The sequence below is a fragment of the Marasmius oreades genome, chromosome 11 (genome assembly GCF_018924745.1).
Source record: "Marasmius oreades isolate 03SP1 chromosome 11, whole genome shotgun sequence".
Lineage (NCBI taxonomy): Eukaryota > Fungi > Basidiomycota > Agaricomycetes > Agaricales > Marasmiaceae > Marasmius > Marasmius oreades.
The window spans coordinates 2438502-2456739 of NC_057333.1; the positions used below are offsets into that span (position 1 = coordinate 2438502).

The 18238-nt window shown below is 45.3% G+C and overlaps 4 protein-coding genes across 6 annotated transcripts; 3 read left to right on the forward strand and 1 right to left on the reverse strand.

The window, feature by feature from the left end:
* Positions 1 to 7352: 7352 nt before the first annotated feature.
* Positions 7353 to 8637, forward strand: E1B28_003597 (uncharacterized protein; the record flags this gene model as incomplete). Its single annotated transcript, XM_043160594.1, has 5 exons — positions 7353 to 7398; positions 7476 to 7656; positions 7716 to 7805; positions 7871 to 8033; positions 8092 to 8637. 5 exons carry the CDS (start codon positions 7353 to 7355, stop codon positions 8635 to 8637), a joined length of 1026 nt encoding a protein of 341 aa, XP_043002551.1.
* A 2484-nt stretch (positions 8638 to 11121) lies between these two features.
* E1B28_003598 (uncharacterized protein) lies at positions 11122 to 13808 on the forward strand. Of its 2 annotated transcripts, none has more exons than XM_043160596.1 (10): positions 11122 to 11546; positions 11622 to 11706; positions 11770 to 11998; positions 12060 to 12119; positions 12174 to 12314; positions 12367 to 12513; positions 12581 to 12645; positions 12706 to 12874; positions 12964 to 13076; positions 13346 to 13808. In XM_043160596.1, the coding sequence occupies exons 3-10, from the start codon at positions 11912 to 11914 to the stop codon at positions 13722 to 13724; spliced, it is 1161 nt and encodes a 386-aa protein (XP_043002553.1). In that variant the 5' UTR covers positions 11122 to 11546; positions 11622 to 11706; positions 11770 to 11911; the 3' UTR covers positions 13725 to 13808. The 2 variants fall into 2 exon arrangements, with proteins under 2 accessions (XP_043002553.1, XP_043002552.1); XM_043160595.1 differs by having other exon boundaries at positions 11122 to 11423; positions 11501 to 11706.
* An 18-nt stretch (positions 13809 to 13826) lies between these two features.
* E1B28_003599 (uncharacterized protein) lies at positions 13827 to 15732 on the reverse strand. Of its 2 annotated transcripts, XM_043160597.1 has the most exons (5): positions 15300 to 15732; positions 14815 to 15240; positions 14538 to 14761; positions 14352 to 14483; positions 13827 to 14286 (listed from the first exon to the last, which is right to left on the reverse strand). In XM_043160597.1, the coding sequence occupies exons 1-5, from the start codon at positions 15640 to 15642 to the stop codon at positions 13960 to 13962; spliced, it is 1452 nt and encodes a 483-aa protein (XP_043002554.1). In that variant the 5' UTR covers positions 15643 to 15732; the 3' UTR covers positions 13827 to 13959. The 2 variants fall into 2 exon arrangements, with proteins under 2 accessions (XP_043002554.1, XP_043002555.1); XM_043160598.1 differs by having other exon boundaries at positions 13827 to 14483.
* A 303-nt stretch (positions 15733 to 16035) lies between these two features.
* Positions 16036 to 17908, forward strand: E1B28_003600 (uncharacterized protein). Its single transcript, XM_043160599.1, has 3 exons — positions 16036 to 16130; positions 16180 to 16269; positions 16325 to 17908. Exon 3 carries the CDS (start codon positions 16336 to 16338, stop codon positions 17710 to 17712), a length of 1377 nt encoding a protein of 458 aa, XP_043002556.1. The 5' UTR covers positions 16036 to 16130; positions 16180 to 16269; positions 16325 to 16335; the 3' UTR covers positions 17713 to 17908.
* The last annotated feature ends 330 nt before the right edge of the window (positions 17909 to 18238 follow it).

An 18238-nucleotide genomic window follows, 5' to 3' on the forward strand; every position in this document is an offset into this window, starting at 1 on the left:
GGCATAGACTATGACGAACTATTTTCACCAGTTGTACGCTTTGAAACCGTACGACTACTTCTGGCATTAGCAGCACTAGAAGACTGGGAAATCTCAGCGCTCGATGTCAAAACCGCCTTTCTATATGGCGAGTTAAAGGAAGAAATCTTCATGGAACAACCAGAAGGATTCGTCAAGGATAAAGACAAGGTTTGGAAGTTACGCAAAGCATTATACGGCCTGAAGCAAGCCAGTCGAACTTGGTGGCATATGTGTACACAATCAATGATAAAAATGGGCTACACACGATGCACTTCAGATGCTGGCGTATACATCTTCCAAGAAAACGGCAAAACAGTTATTGCCATCATTTATGTCGACGATGCCCTCTTCATGGGATCCAACAAGGACCTTCTCAATAGAAAGAAGAAGGAATTTATGAAAGTCTGGGAATGCAGAGATTTAGGAGAACCGAAGGAATTTCTTCGAATGCGAATCAGGAGAGATCGAAAAAATCGAAAGATCTATCTTGATCAATGCGACTATCTTGAAAAAGTAATCCGAAGATTTGATATGACAAATGCAAAATCAGCAAACACACCATTACCTGGTGGATACACACCAGTTACCAATACAAATACTCCAGATCCAAAACTTCGATCACAGTTCCAATCAGTAATAGGATCACTACTTTACCTCATGCTTGGAACACGACCTGACATTGCACATGCTGTTATCAAACTATCGCAGCATGGAGCAAATCCATCTCGAGATCATCTTGATCGATCAAAGTATATCCTCAAATATCTTAGAGGAACTTCGAAATATACACTCACATACGATGGAAAGTCGAACATGGGATTCATGGCCTATTCAGACTCAGATTGGGCAACAGATCCTAGTAATCGAAAATCACATACTGGATATTTAATCAAGTTTGCCAACGCACCAGTCTGTTGGGTTTCACACCAACAAAAGACTATTGCATTATCATCTACGGAAGCCGAGTACATGGCACTATCCGACTGTGCTAGACAAATTAGATGGATTGAAAACCTCTTTGGAGAAATAAGATTCCCATTAGAGTCAATTCCACTAATCGGCGACAATCAAGGATCACTATTTCTAAGCAGTAACGAAGTACAAGAAAAGCGAACCAAACACATGGACATCCGCTTACATCACATTCGCGAATGCATCACCGAAAAGAAGATTACACTCTTCTATTCTCCTACAACCGAAAACCCTGCAGATCTTCTTACGAAGAATCTAGACAAAGTCAAGTTCGAAAAATGCCGTAAAGAACTTGGATTAACCTTCCACTAATTCTGTATTACTATACCACATGAATTCAGTGAGGGGGAGTGTTGAACTTATCGTTTAACATGTGACCGTGTCAGTCACAAGACTTAGACACAAGACTCCATAGACATTAGTAGTTACTCATGTACATACGTCTGTCACTATATTTACACTATCATTCACATGGATAGTTTACTTATCTACCAATAGCTTATAGACCTCACAGTAGATGACTGAGCATTCTCTCACATCTACTTATATCTACCAATAGCTATATGACCTCTAGAGATAACAAGAACCTTGTTACTCAGACACATTCATTAGATACTATCTTTAGTACTAACTCTCACAGACGTGCTTAGCACGACATAGCACGACATACCTATTATTATATCTACAAAGTAGTATAAAAGCTAGGTAGTAACAACCTGTAAATACAGGCTGTTCTATACGAATATCCTATCTCTTTAACTCTAACAAGTTATCATCTCAAGTCCTACAAAGTAAGTCATCCACTGTGCATATAGGCTGACAGCCTTGCACCCTGCTGTTTTCAACAAACAACCATCCCCCAAATTCTTTGTTGAAGTTGTTGAAACAGATCAGGAAGGGAAGACAGTATATGACAGTCAGACAGGGAAGAAGATGAAGGTAAAAAGGAAGATGCAGGACACATCTCTTGATGGTCATCCACAGCCACTCTATTTTCCTGACAATAACCCTAAGTATCCTGGCTTCTTCAAAGGAATTGAGCAGCTCCTTGTCGAGTGTGGTGTTGACACTCATGACAAGAAGTTGTAATATGTACCCAAGTTTTCCAATTGTCCCAAGGGATTGACATCCTGCTGCCTCTACAATGAGCCAGACTTTGTTGCTGCAGAATCCTGATTAGAGAAGGTTGCCTGTAGGCTTGAAGTCACTCTTCTCTTCCTTCCGAAATTTCACTGTGAACTCAATTTCATTGAACAGTGTTGGGGGTGTGCTAAATGGACCTATCGCCTGAACAATTTTTAATCAAAAGAGGCTCTAGAGCAAAACCTCTTGAAGGCCATTGCTGATGTCCCTCTCTTGTCAATGAAACAATACTCTACATGGGCTATTCAATTCATGGACTCCTACAGCAAAAGGCTGAAACAGGCTGCATGGGTGAAATGAACTGTTCAACTTTAGAACCACTGCACCCAACTAGTGGGGTTTTAAGGCTTACATGGCAAGCTAAACAATGCAAACAAACAACAAAGGGAGACCGCTGAGGCGACAAGATTTACTTGAAAGTATATACTTCCTGGGGAATACTGAGAGGGTGCTTGAGAGTGCTTGAAGCACACTGGGAAAATACTGAGGGCACTGGAATACTGGAAGGAACACTTGAAAGAACACTTGGGAACACTTAGGAACACTGGACAGGAGCAATGGTTCACTGGAGAGAGAGAGGGAAAAGCAGAAAGCACAAGAGACAGAAACACAAACAGAAGGTTTAAAATTACAAGGCTGGGGAAAAGAGCTAGATACATGGGGGGTTTATATACTACTGAGCTATCTACATGGGGATAAGACCTAGCCAATAGGAAATAGCATGGAATAACCATGGAATTACTGTGGATGGCTATGAAAAGCTGTTAAATGACTGTGCAAGGCTGTGTGAAATAGAAAAGGTGCTCCACTGGCAAGAATTCTAGAATGCCCAGGATGCCCAAGAATTAATTTCTGGGGGGGATTCCTTGATGCTGGACATGCCCTGGAAAGTGAACAATTCGTGGCAATGGGCATCAAAACAATATCATGGTCATTGTTCCATCCCTGACACCATCTTCATGGAACTTACGAACACTAATATGACATAAACTTGTATTTATATACTTGATACTGCCTTAATTGTTGCATGTTCTCTTTTAAATTTTTTAACCCTTCAACACGTCTCAAACTCATTTGACACGTTGAAACGAGAGGGTCACATTTGGTCACATTGCAAATGATGACGCTGTGTGCAACTGAGCCCTACCTTAGCTGGGGGAGGGGGGAAGGGGGGAGGGGCCCAGATGACAAGATGATATATGCTAGAAATTTTCATGACACCTCTTGAAAGATAAAATATATTGAGCGTGAACTAGTAACTGTCATGACACAAAGATTAGACCTATATACTCTACAGTAGGACGAGGTTAGTTGAGAATAGATCACTTTGAAGCGCATATATTCAAACTGTGGTTTAATTCATATTGAACTACATGTTAATATTAAACTAAATTGAGTTCAACTGAACTGTAATACTCTCGAGTACTTATGAAATGTTAGATTTTACACTAAGTAATTCAACTAGCAGTACAAGTAGAAGAAGTAAATACAAAATGCAGTGTACTATAATAGTGAGTAGTATTATTGTTAATAAGGTATAGGACCAATGAAGGCTAATGTTAGTGATTTTGATTGTGTTACACCTGTGTGTGGTCCTGTGGTGTGGTCCCGTGGTGTACTTACCATTTTTGGATGTGGCTGTGTAATCCCTACTGGTAGGGAAATTAGTCACACATAACCTTTTGTAGTAAGTGGGAAGAAGGCACACTCACATCATACCATCTTCCACTTCTCTTAGACTCTAGTTCATCTTGGTATAAAATACCATTTTATGATTTGGTATTCAACTTGTGTGTTGAATAAACTCCAAAATTGAGCTTGAGGGAGTTCAACATACATACAGTTGAACTCAATCATGAGTTGAACTGGATTTTGTTCAAGTTTGAGTTGAACTTGAGGAGGTTCAACTGTGGAGTTTATTCAACACACAAGTTGAGTACCAAATCATAAAATGGTATTTTATACCAAGATGAACTAGAGTCTAAGAGAAGTGGAAGATGGTATGATGTGAGTGTGCCTTCTTCCCACTTACTACAAAAGGTTATGTGTGACTAATTTCCCTACCAGTAGGGATTACACAGCCACATCCAAAAATGGTAAGTACACCACGGGACCACACCACAGGACCACACACAGGTGTAACACAATCAAAATCACTAACATTAGCCTTCATTGGTCCTATACCTTATTAACAATAATACTACTCACTATTATAGTACACTGCATTTTGTATTTACTTCTTCTACTTGTACTGCTAGTTGAATTACTTAGTGTAAAATCTAACATTTCATAAGTACTCGAGAGTATTACAGTTCAGTTGAACTCAATTTAGTTAATATTAACATGTAGTTCAATATGAATTAAACCACAGTTTGAATATATGCGCTTCAAAGCGATCTATTCTCAACCAGGCTTGTCCTACTTTTCTTTTTTGCGCTGGTGGAAAGCGTGCGAAGTAGCACGTGTCTGCCAAATCTGAGGCCCGCCATTTCTTTTTTCTCCACCAGCATGGCAGTCTACTTGATATGCCAAAAGGTAAGATGCTCAATTCATGAAGCTCAGACGAACAATTGATTCAACATGTCTGCGGTCAGATCCCTCTGGCTCTGCTACAAAATCGTGGTATTGATTCAAACTTTTTTGCTGATCTATAGCTGAGGGATTGCTGCAGAATATTCAATATAAGTCAATCTATCAATACTTCGACCATCTATCTGGAAACTATAGCTATCTCAAACCCTCGAAATTTAGTTCAGTTCCCTACAAAACGAGTTTCGAAGCAATGAATGCGACTGTTTGAACACTGGGCAATATATGGGACGGACAGAAAAGTTGCTGCATTTAAAATGTACGCTGGCAAATGATGTTAGATCTACCATTGTGGCAGTCAGACATAGCCTGACCCTCGTCGATGTAAGTTCATCTTAACTTAGTCAGAATTTGTTTTCACGACGCAGGCAACAAGTTTACTACACCTCTTGTGTTCACATCGAAGTTACAACCAGGCAGGTAATGCCAACCCCACCAAAGTCATCAATAAATCTCCCGCCAATTCTCTGGATAAGGTTCGGCTTCTGGTGCGTCGGCAGTCTGTGGGGTTAACTCTTTGAGTTGAGACTGGTCACTGCAATAATAACTCTAGACTTATGGCCAGATCGTCAACGTCTATCAGTCGTCGTAAATCCACTCCCACAAGGAATGGAAACAGTAAACGGACAGAAAAAAACGAGACCGAGGGGCGCGGTGATAAACAAAACCAGGCGGCGAGTAACCGAGTACTGTCGGTATATCAAGTCACAAGGTCATGCTTGCTGTAATCGTATCGGAGTTTCCGAGTTTGAAGGAACGGCTGGCAGTCTGTGTCCTCGAACTTGCATAAAGCCTGACTTGAATCTCAAGTTTAACGTACAATCACTCACAGAAAAAGTCACTGCCCCAGCGCCCATATCCTACTACTTGTACTATGATGCGAGTAGCTTGAAGATATCTACACTTGCGGGTGGACCCAAAGTCTCCATTTACGACAGAAACAAGCAAGGTTGTTTCTACGGTTTTCTCAACATCAAATCATCCCACTGAATTTCATGGCATCTTACGTTGGCCCGTCCATTCGACCTGCTTAGAATGAGAGGCGGCTGGTGGCGGCCTCTATTCTCCTCTGCTACTACGATTCACAAGCATCTGGCAGGTGCAACGGCAAGAGGATCGAGCTTTTCCCTACTACATGCTGTTCCGAATCATAGGACATCGAGAATGGTTTCCCGTTCCAGGCCCCCCATCAACGAATCTTGGCCGCGAGAAACAAGGATAGTCTTCCACTGTTGAGCTCGCGCTGGACATGTACACGTACACTCTTCATTACCGGCTGACAAGCCTCAGATTCCTGTCAAGATTGTCAAGGGGATCATTATAATATCCCAGTGATAGTAGGTCATGGTCGACCGTTTCGAGTTCCCTGTCAACTTACGTCCGAGTCAGAGTGGAAATTACAATTACAATGACGGGGCGTGTTATTTATTGACTTGGATCATTCATGCGTCTGACCTCATTACCTCACTAGCTTTGATGATGGCACTTCGCCCTCTCAAACGTCATTTTTGCTTATCGAAAACTAGGTCGGTTGCACGCTGTATATGAGTGGCGCATCACGAATCCACTATTGGGGGTCAATTTAGCGATCTAACCGGAACGCTTTTGACCTGAAGTTCTTGATTCCGGATAAACATGTGTTTTCCACCTCGCGTTACCACTACCCTGCAGATCTCGGCTTGGACAGCTCGGAACGATTATATATATATGGTATGAAGTACAACGATTACATAGCAGAAAGATACGTGTGTGTGAAGCTCACTACCTTCTTCAAATATATTCCAGATTTCCATCGGCAACATATCGCTACGAGCTATTGTAACATCAGACAGTAACTTCTTGTCAGGGGGAAAGCCTGGAATTCGGCTAGAGCTTAATGTGGCGGTGAGATAGTCCTTTTTAATTTTCCTAGTCTTTATTCGATTTGACGTCTATTTCTCTGACGACAACGTTTGCCCAAGGTTGCATACCTACACCAGGTTAAATTTTGAGCGCCCAAAGTGACAAACTTCACAAAACCCTTTTGGAGGGCACTTCCATGCGTCGGCAATAATGTCAACTCGCGGACCTGGAAAAAGTTTTGGAGAAACTTCGCAACTCCGAAGATACTCCTTAACATCAACCAGGCTAAAAAAGAAAAGAAAGAAAATAACAACCCACAATTATATCCCCGGTCCGCACTCTAATTTCCACAAACTCACTTTCCCAGAATCCCAAAACAGACGCACACCTCATGACCTCTCAAGCGGAAATAGACTCATCATCAAACGTCACCCGTTTCCTGGAATATGGTGACCATATACCATATAAAAGGCTTTTAAGGGGCGAAAACCCAGTAAGGTCCAGCAGGTCCAGACAGCACAGATGGTTACGGCCCGTTTCCCTACTTATAGGTCATATAATGCGGGAAGGTTTTTCAATTCTTGTTTCAAACGGTCACTTTCTGGGCTTTTTGTATATATCAGGAAACCTCCCTTCAATCTTTATTCCCGTCACCGTCTGCCGCATGAATTCCTAACGTCAGACTCTCTTTCTCTCTTTTCCCATATAAATCAATCGTGATTTCGGTCCTTCTCCCCCCCCCCCCCTATATAGCCTGGTTCTGGTTCCTTTGTTTGTATAACACCATGCCTTCGATTCCAGTTAACCGATCTGCAACCCATCCATCGCTACGTCCGTCACCGTTCGATTCTAGTTCTCCTCTTGGACCATATGTAGAGTTGACACTGGGCTTTTTCTCTTTGTAACAGATATCCGGGACGCCCAAGATGCCCATGTTGTGCTCGAAGCTGTCAGGCTCAACGTTCTGCCATTAATAAAAAGAAGGCTCATTTCGAGCGAACGCGAACTATTAACGAGTGGCAACGTGTTCGTCTGGGAGGAAGCTGAAGATGAAGGGGGATTGCTGAGGTGGACGGATGGCAGGAGATGGTAAGTTGTTTCAATCCTTCCTTTGTCTCAAGCATTAACCCGTCAACGATCACTGGCAGGTCACAAAGCCGTATGCGCGGGGACTATCTGTTCTATGAAGAGAAGGTCGAGACGACACAGGAAGAAAAGGACGCAAAAGCCGCGCGAAGGTATCGTTATCGCTCCTCATTTCCGTCAATTCATTTCAATCTCGGTCTCAATAGAGTTAATTTAGAGCTCGTCGAGCATCCGATCCGACAGCGATATTACCTCCCCCCACTAGACGGAAGGACCGTCCTTCAAAGCCAAACGGTTTAACCAAACAAACATACTCGGCTATCGTCCATCTACCGGGGACGAACGAAACGAGAAAATGGCACGTTGTTGCCTATTTTTCGGTAAGTCGGCTCCGTGCACTTTACTCATCTGACTTGAAACCAATTCATACATTTCCAGGGAAATGACTATCTTCACCTCCCGGTGATCGAAAGTTACGATTACCTTCGAACCATAAGGGTCCCAGAGGGTATTTTCCTAAACAGCAAATCACTGTCATCTAGGATGGATCAATACCCATGTAGCCTCGGTCCTGATGAGGGTGATTATCCGTATCGATCCTCAGGTTATTCGACGCCCAACCCGAACGGTACTCGTACCCAGGGATCGACTTCCCCTTTGGCTTCTCCCTTGAATTCACCTTATCCTGATAATAACAGCCTTACCACGTATCCGCCCCCGCTCTCCCCCCCACTGCCAGGTAATCGAAGTCAGAGAATCTCGTTGCCTCCGTTATCTGCCGTCACCTATCACTCTGGCTCCGAATCTTCTTATTCTCCTCACTCGCAAAGACCACCACTCCTGTTTCGTCGGCAGACCGGACCCCCACTTCAGACGATGGGTAGAAACTCAGTGGGGTCAGATTCACCAGGCGCGACGGGTCCCTACGCTCCGCTGTCCGCTGAGGACCGACGTGCCCTGGGATTGTTAAGGGTAGCCTTCTGATTCCTATTGACACATGCATGCAATCTAGGGTGGTTCCTGTTTTCTTTTTCGCACATCGAGTCCGTGTGGATGTTTTGTATTACTAGGTTGGAATAGGAAAGTCATAGACTATTCAGATTATCTTTTCCTTTGATTATTATTTTTTTTGTAATATTATAACTCCGTAGGGTCTCCCGTAGTTGGGATTCGAGTAGTCCGAGTATGTATAACAAATCAAAATACCCCCACCACCGTCACTACCAATCGGATTGAAATAAACTATATGATGTTTGTGTCAATCCTGGATGCCACCTTCGAAAATGAAAGATGCCAGTCACCAGTCATTGCCACCGGCAGGCGCGAGTCCCTCGTCTCCGGTGGCATGGATGGATACGATTGATTATTACATGCTCTCTATGCAATCGTACGATTCCATATGCTCAGGTATAAGCCGTCACGTTTATCTGTTATTTATGTTCGTCGATGAGTCGTGTGCCACTGACCTGCGGCCGTATGTCGCTGACATTTCGGTCAGGACTCAGGGACGAGGAACTTAGTTTTAGTACGGACTATACCAGGGGGGAGGGCGGTCAGAATGCTTATCAGGATTTTCAGCGACGTCTTAGTAAATGCGGGAGAAGATGGGGGGAGCCTGGCCGCGCGGAAGTAGAATTTCCGGAGAAAACGTGGACGGTAGAAGCTTCGTTCAAGGTTTCGCCAACCATCCTAAGTCATTGCCCCTGCCATACGGTAGCCCGCAGTGAGACGACAGAAGGACCGGAGACAAAGATCCCGTTTTTTGACCGCAACATTCATTTGAAAAAAAAAATCACGGGTGGACTTGCTGTATAAATGAAATGAAATGTGAGTCGAACTTGAATTGTGTTACTAAATCGCTCCTGTCTTGCCTCCTGTTCTGGTTGGGAGGGAGTCCGACTGTTACGCTTCTGTTTTAGGCATCGACCTACCAGGAGTAACGTGCACCGTGTTTCGAGCGTAATTTCGCAGTGAAAAACTTCCGTACAACGAAAATTACTAGCATCATCTAGCAAGCGCTAACTCTAACATTTCCTACTCATTGAACCTGCTTGTGAGCACATAATTGAAGATCTACCAGCCACCCGTCTGGGTGTAATCTACTTCATCAATGCCGGAGACCTATACCGACCGGTATGAACAGTGGTTCAAACAAAGTTTCGAAACCCCTTACTAAATCGTTCCTGTCTTGTCAGACTGGTTGGGAGGGAGGCGCCTGTTACCCTTGTGAGTTTTTGAATTACTTACTCTATTACTTATGACATTAACTCTACTAGGATCAAACTTGCACTGCTGTGTTTCAACTCTCGATTGAACATTTTGAAGCGGCGAGACTTCCGTAAACGAGACGCTCAAATTTCAACTTCCCTACACTCCGACCCAACCATCATCCGGCAGAGAATAGAGTATCTACAGATGCCGGTAGTCCCTCCTTCATAAACGCCGGAGTCCTATATCCTCCGGGGTCCAGGAAGGATGTAGATCCAGACTAATAACAATAACAAGTTACCGGTCAGGACCACACAAGTTCTAACCCCGTATGAATGGTTCGAAACTTTTTAATTCTTTTTAATTCTTTACTAAATCACTCCTGTCGTGTCTCCTGTCCTGGTTGGGAGGGGAGGCACTGCTACACTTGTGAGTTTTTTTGAATTCCTTATTAAGGTTTGACAATGATATTGAACCTGCTAGCGCATGTTTCAGCTCGATTGAGTATCATTTCTACTTCCGTAAAACGATTTGGAAATTGCTGTTGAGCCGATTGACGATTTACCAGGACCCGTCTTCGTGAAACCCTCCTTCATAAGATACCAGAAGTCCTGCAAGGAGTCACAGTGAATGAGCGAGACGCAAGGCCCGGTCGGTCAGTTGTGCTTACAGTATGATGTTTTTCATTTAAAAACACGAGTTTTCCCTCCGTACTCGACATCAAAAACGTGTCCCGGGGGAAATTGCGCTATGGCCGTTTTATCCACCGCGTCCGTGAACGTTGTCAAGTTCCTTCCCCCCAGTGAGTGTTCAAGCTGTCAATTGACGAAACTTCTTCAACTTCTCCCTCTGAAAGGTGATTGGAAAAGTAAGTACCCGAGACGGGTCCCATGGAGGCTGATCCAGAGTCAATCTCCGCCGTCCCGGCATTTCCGACACAGCCGGGTGACAGACAAATTTGGATTCGGTCCCCTCCCTCCGACGAGATTTTTTTTTTTTTTTTCATCAGAAAGGTTTGACAGAACGTGTCTTGGGTTGGTCTTGGGTCCCCGCTGGCCGTTGTGGCGTGCAAGCAAGATTCCCATCTCGTTGCTGCACGTTGTACCAGTGGCCGAGGGAGAGGATCTTTTTTTCCCTGGGAGGATGCCTTATTCTTACTTTCATTTTCACTAACCGTCCACAAAAACCCAGAGTACGGCCGGATAACGTGACCGTGTTATTTACGTTTTGCCAGATCCGATGCTGACATAATTAAAGTTCGTCTTCCATCACGACGGCCACGTCCAAGACGCCCTTCATTGAAAGGAACAGAATAACAGAACACAGAAAGGCCTAATCGACCCAAGACCTCGGAATCTACGACAACCGTGACGATGCGTGAAATTATTTACATCCAGGCCGGTTCATTAGCGAATTACATCGGGACACATTTTTGGAATGCACAAGAGGCGTACTTCGCTTACTCCGAATCCGAACGACAAGGCGAAGACGGCGTTGACAGAGAGGAGGAGCCTCCTTTGATTGAACATGATGTGTCGTTTCGGGAAGGGATTGACAGAAAGGCAAGTAATTACATTTTTTTCTCTCTCCTCCCCGGATCGCCTTATTTCTCACGCTTTGGCGTGAATGTGATTGGCAGGGAAACGCGACATATACTCCAAGAGCTTTGATTTTTGATAGAAAGGGTACGTTTCAATTCACTTGTTTTCTATGTTCTTATGTTCTCCATACCTCTGATTGCCATATCTTGCTGCGGCTAGCAAATTTCGGATCGCTGGCTAGAAACGGGGTTTTGAATAACAACGGCGACGATGATGATGACCAAGATTCTGTTCCCGCTCCTTGGTAAAATCCGAGCTCAATGAATGAACTCATAGAAATGCGGCACTGACTTCTGCATCCATCCAGGAACGGAGAAGTGACGGAATACAGGCAGGAAGTTGTTCCAGAGTCAAAGTATCAGACTCAGCTCCACGACGATCAAGTGTCACCCCCTCAGGATGTTCGGTACTGGTCCGACTTTAATCGTGTCTATTACCATCCGAGGTCTATGCAGATACTTCCTGATATACCCGATTGGCAAGATACGGAGGGCGATTGGGGCTATGGACAGGAAGTATTCAGTCGCTTTAACGAGGTTAGTGGTCAGTAGCTTTCCCACCAGGACTGAAATCATATCTTCTTGTTTTTTGCAACAGGAAACGGACTTGATGGAAAGCTCAATGAGGTCGTTCTTAGAGGAATGTGATCATTTCCAGGTGCGTTAACCCCACAAACCGTATAGATTTAATGTATCAACCACGTCAAGAAAGGGACTACAGGTTATTAGTGATACGTCAAGCTTTGGCTCCTTCATGTACTCGTTACTTTGCACTTTTGGCGACGAATTAAGCAAAACCTCTCCGATCGTCGTACCTTTGGTGGCCGACGTCGTACCCCAGACCGTGGCTGAGGTGCTGTCACAATGTGGTGCTAATGCCTTCCTCTAACGTTTGACCATATAAGCCCTCTATTTCGCGAAAGATCATCAATGAAGCTCTCTACTTGCGCGGGCTTAGGAACGACTTACCATCATCAACTACGGTCATTCCGGTCCAGGTTCCGTCTAATGGTCACAAGCCACGATGGAAGAGCCAATTGACTACCATTGATGTCAGTGTCAACAAAAAAATCTTCACACCCGGTTGAATTAAGACCCCGTTGATATTGATTCTTACAGGACTCTGACTACCATACATCTGCTCTACTTTCGGCGCATATCGAAAATGCCACAATACCTCTACGGTGAATCCCGTTTCTAAAAACGTCTAGTTTTCATACTGAAATTTAATTTCCGCTCTGAAGGTCCAAGGTCAACCGGGAAACAATTCCGATATTTTCATCATCCCTGAATCGCCACGGACTACACCATTTCAGTCAACTGAGTGGCGTAGTACCGGTTTCATTCTCCAATGATGTGGACATGGATGCCGTTTCATCCATCTTCTGGTGTGGGAAGGCAATTGATAAATCTGTGAGGGAGAAAAATAAACCCTAAAAGCTTTTTTTAATTTTGAGGGACCTCATGGTCTCCCCGCTTTCTCCCCCTTATTCTTCTTCCAGGAACCGACTGGCTCTGCCTATTTTGCTCGGAGAGACGTCACAAGAGCTCTCTATTCTATTCCATCTTCAACACATACGTATGATGGAACTATTATAATCAACAACAGCATGAGGTTAGTTTTCAATTCATCTCTTATTCTGTTTTCCCCCCCTGTTTGGCCGTTTGCCGCTTGCCGCTTTTTTCTTGGTCCCTTTCAGTTATGTATGTACCTGCATAGCATATATTGTCTATCGCAGCCGTTGACATCGTGGGGAAAACAACCCATGTTTTGGCGGAGAGGGGGGAGCGGGGAGGGGCTTTGACTTCCGACTTTTGACTCTCTTAATTAATTATTTCAATTTCAATTTCAATTTGATTCATTTTATTTTGAAACATAAAAAGGTCATCCACACGACTGCCACCATACCCCATTCCTACCTCGTTTCCGAGCATTTTGGTTGACAACAAGGAACCGAGGATCCTTGTGGATCGGGGACGAGCCAAACAGGGTAGCTTGGACACCTCCCTCCCCGCCGGCACTGCGAATCCCGGCGGCCCGGTGGGGATCTTCTCTTCCCTTTCTGTTTCTCCCGCGATAAGTTCCATATTTGCAGACTACGCGCGGTTCGTTTCGAAGTGTGTGGAACAACGGAGAGGTTGGGTTGAGGACCATGATGGTTTGAAAGAACTCGTGAACGATCTGTGGACGATTCATGATGGATATGTCGATATGGAGGGTAAGGAACCGAATGATAGTGATAATGATGAAGCGTCGGATTGAGGAACGTACTAGTTGCCGTTGTGTCTCTACTCACGGAAATCGAATCCAAGCCTAACTCTCATATGAGAAGATGCGAGAATCGGCCACTACGACTAACAGAACCTTGATATATCATTTGATAGCGCTACAATACATCATTTACCCCGCATGCAGACTACAGTAGAAAAATAAGAGTATGTACAATATTTATAAGGCGCAAGTGAAAAACACCCGTGCACCAGAGCCCCACGTGAATTCAAACCTTCCCCATCATTCTCCTCCCTTCCTCCACCTTATCCTCCTTCCCTCCCAATTTGCCCGATATCACTTTCATTTCACCTTTAAGCTTATCCATGAACTTCGGTTTTCGCGGGGTTCCCCCGACGCTTCGGCTCCCGTCCGAAGAAGCATCGTCTGCGTAGTTCTTCCTCGTTCCGTCCGACGGAGTTTCTGTGAACCGAGATCCATTGGGCTCAGAAGGAGGCGTGAGAGTCTTCGAAAGCGACTCGTGCCCAGTTACAGCGATCTCAGACTCTTGGCGCGGAGCAGGTACACTGGGAAGTGCCTTGTTCGATGCGGTAACCTGAACAGAAAAAAGGAACAGTTCAGCGGAGTCATAATCTCAAATCGATGGAATAAGTTAACGACGTCATCACGGTCACGAGTCTCGTGCGCGTCCATCTTCTTTAGTTTATCTTCATCCACAGCAGCACCTTTCCATTGTGCGCCTTTGGCGCCAAGCGGATGTGTTCGAGGCATCAGATTGAGGTTGGGCTCTGACTATTGAACATGCGTGTAACGGTCACCGACAGAGGAACGTATGAAATGACTCACATGCGCATTACCCTCCTCGGGCTTTCGCTCGGCCAGCGTAGATTCAGACTTGTGATCACCTACACCGCTCACCGCTATGGGCGTTCGGTGACCTCCTAATACCGGAGTCATGGTGGGGGTTTCTCCGAGCTGAGCCTGCATGCTGGAGTTGGAAACACTCTCCGAATGCGACTGCATCTTCTCGCCACTGGTAGCTGGGGTGAGATCCGATGTCGTCATAGCAGCTGTATGGAAGTCAGTTACGCTTGGTTTGGGATAGGGCAAAAAAAAAGCTTACTTGCTTGAGCCTCACCAGGAAGTTTAGCGACTGACGATTCGGAGGCATTGCCCGGCAACGAGCCAATGCCGCCAGAGTGCTCTGAAGGTTTCTGCGCGCCTTCTTGAGTAGGTAACGTTGTGGTCGTATTCATGCCGGTCGCTCGTTCTTCGGGAAGTTGAGCGACTGAAGATTCGGATGCATTACCGGGTAAAGACCCAACCCCATCTGAACGCTCTAGCGGTTTCTGAGGACCGTCTTGACTGGGTAGGGTCGTCATGGTCGTCATCTCCTTGTCGCGGATCTCTCTTTCTTCGGGAAGTTTAGCGACTGAGGTTTCGGAAGCGTTCCCCGGTAAGGACCCAACCCCTTCATGTGAAAGTTCCAACGGGCCTTCTTGACTTGGAAGTGTCGTAGTCGTTGCTTTTTCCTTATTCCCGCCACCAGCTGTCATCATGGGAGTCAATTGAAGAAAAAGAAAAGAAAAAAGATAAACCACCACGCACGAAGATAGGCAGCCACCGACGTCGGCAAATACTGCTTGGCAGTTTCCGTAGCGTTCAACAAAGCCCCCTGAACGTCTTGTTGCCCAGGTAGGTATTGTTTTGCTGCATCCAAAATCCCGCTTTGGCCACCCTCTTCAGTTTCCTTCTCTCCACGAGGATATGAACCTGGAAATTCAGCTCCTGGGGTTGAGATCGCTGTCGCCAATGGCGGGGGATGAGAAGAAGAGTCGTCTATTGCTGCTACTTTGGTTTCCTCGAGCTTCGAACTTGTTTCGGTGGCCCATTCGTGGGCAGGTGTTGCTGGTAGATTAGCGTCGATTCTTGGTGCGGTTATGGAAGTCATGGTGAAAAGTGGGAAGAGGGATCCATCGTCCAGAGGTCAGTATTTAAACTGTTGGGTTCGATCAGCGACTCCAATGACACCGTGTCGGTGTGCGAATTAGAATGATGATGTCATGATGATTGCATAGGTCAAAAGAAGGACAAACAAACGCGTCGCGCGACCCTGTGACGTTGGCCATATCTGTCACCTGCGCGTTTACATAACGACGCGTTCGTCCGAAGAATCATCTTCATTACCACCTTCTCTGTTTCTCATTTTCCCATGTTCTTCTATATCTTCTATTTCTCGTGTTCTACCTCGGATTTCTGTAGAAAACGTCATTAAAGAACGAACATATTAAGTTCGGCTCTCAGTAAGTACTCTGGGCCTGTTACACAAAGGTCTTTTGAAACTCCGATTCTTTGACCTGCACTCGCCACTTCAAAGTTCAGTGGCAAGTTACACCATCATCTCGAGCGGACCTACTAGGAAGCATTCCATTGATTCAGGTTGGCCTTGCCCTGTCTCGTTGTAATATCTGACATCCTAAACCGCTAGGATTTTTTTGTTAGTCGTCGACGGATTTGATTGAGCTGACGCGCGGGTCGTTCAAAGGAGAGAAACATTAGGAAGTTGTACTGTGTGGCGGTGCGTCATACAACCATCTACTTATGCTCATTTGGATGCTTACGCGCGCAGATAGACTAGACGAAGATGGAGCTTCTGCTTAGAGTCCCAGTGGAGCTTTGGGAGCGAATTTTTGGCTTTGTGTGCATTTCATTGTCGAGAGATAGGCACTCTCTTGAAATCAAGATACGCCCCACCACCAAATTCTCTTACGGATACTCTGTGATCACCATAACACCCATCATTCTCACCCACGTCTGCTCTCGATGGAGAAGAATCGCCACTCGCTGCCCAAGGCTGTGGTCTTCCATCGCGGTCCATCTTCGGGAGGGGTACCTCAAGGGCGGGACGAATCTGGTTGAGACGTTCTTGGAAAGGTCCATGCCGCGTCTGTTGGATCTCGACATTGTTTTGGAGAAGAGCATGTGGCAATCGGAATCTGCTACAGCCACTTGGGAAGTCCTCAAATACCATTTTTCACGATCCGAACGACTATTCCTCGATGCTGAAAAGAATATCGACCCAGACCCTCTCATTTCCTTCGAAGAACTGGATATACCATTTAATAATCTAGTGTACTTCCGGATCCATCGGCGATGGGGATTTCCACCTGGTGGTGGTCGTGGCGAACTGGAAACGCACAAACCCCTCTGGCGGGCGCTATGTCGAGCTCCAAGATTGACGAGAGTGAATATAGATTGGGTGTATCCCCTCGCATTATTTCCGTGGCGGCAGCTCACTGTGGTGACCATTCAAGACATCTTTGGACGTGATTTTGAAGAACTGCTCAAAGTTCTCGAGGTTTCCGAAAACCTCCATACTTTAAAGCTAGGAATTATTCTTGCCGATGGGCTTAACACTCGTCGTGTGAAAATACCCTCTTTACGCACGTTTTCCATCTTTCGGAACACCGACCTAGACAACTCTGTTACCAACGCGTTTTTCGCCTCATTCGTCATGCCTTCCCTTTCCTCTTTCGAGTTTTGGTGCTCGTGGCCTCCGGCAACGGAGCTGGATTGGCCTGCATCACTACTCGACATGTTACAAGAATCATCTGCAACTTTACGTATTATATCGCTCTTCATCAACTCAGAGGAGGAACCTATAGAATGGCCATCCCTCTCGCTGCTGTTATCGACAACGCCTCACTTGACCGAGTTTCATTTGACCGACGTGGGGGAGCATGAAGGTACTGATTTAGGGTCGATATTCTGGAACAAACTCGTCATACCCTTCCTTTCCGACTTCAGAAATACGTCGGATAAAGTTATCCTCCCGGAACTCACTCATCTGATTCTCACGGACCTCGAAGCGACCTCTGACAGAATAGAATTGATCGCCAGTGTAGCAGCCTGCAGGAGGACTTGCCGCATTGCTGGACTTGGTAGGGATTTCTCTCCGTTGCAAGAGTTTGATGTGGTGGAAAGGGATGAATCAGTGAGAACTGAGGAACTTTTTGAATGAGGTACTCGGTGGATCAGGTTACGAAGGCGGTGCTCGATAAGGCGGACTGTGAATAAAGGTATGCTGCTGACCCGGACTCTCCTCTCATTTACTATGAATCTATTTTTTAGTTTACCGTGATTGTCCTTCCAAACTTTCTTGCTATCGATTGAAATACGTTCAGTCAACGATTACAATGTAAAAGACACATTACCGAACATAAATTCAAATCTTGACATGGACTTTGTATCCACATACGTGCACGCCCTTGGTGACGGCTGCGGCGGCCGCGGGTTTTCGCTGGGAAGGCGTGTGAAGGTATCTGCCTGTTAAAATGAGGTGTGCGGGGCTACAATCACTTTGGCTTGCACCATCATCTCGAACGAACTCAACAGGTCTTCTCCAGGTTTGTCTCAGATATGTTGTCCTGTGGTCGCATCAGCCTCATCCTTCCCTTAAGGTTGGCTCGTTAGTCGACGAAAGCGGCGGTTTTTATTTTATTGGTGTCAATATTCGAAAAGTTAAGAGCGGAACGTCTGTGGCAGTA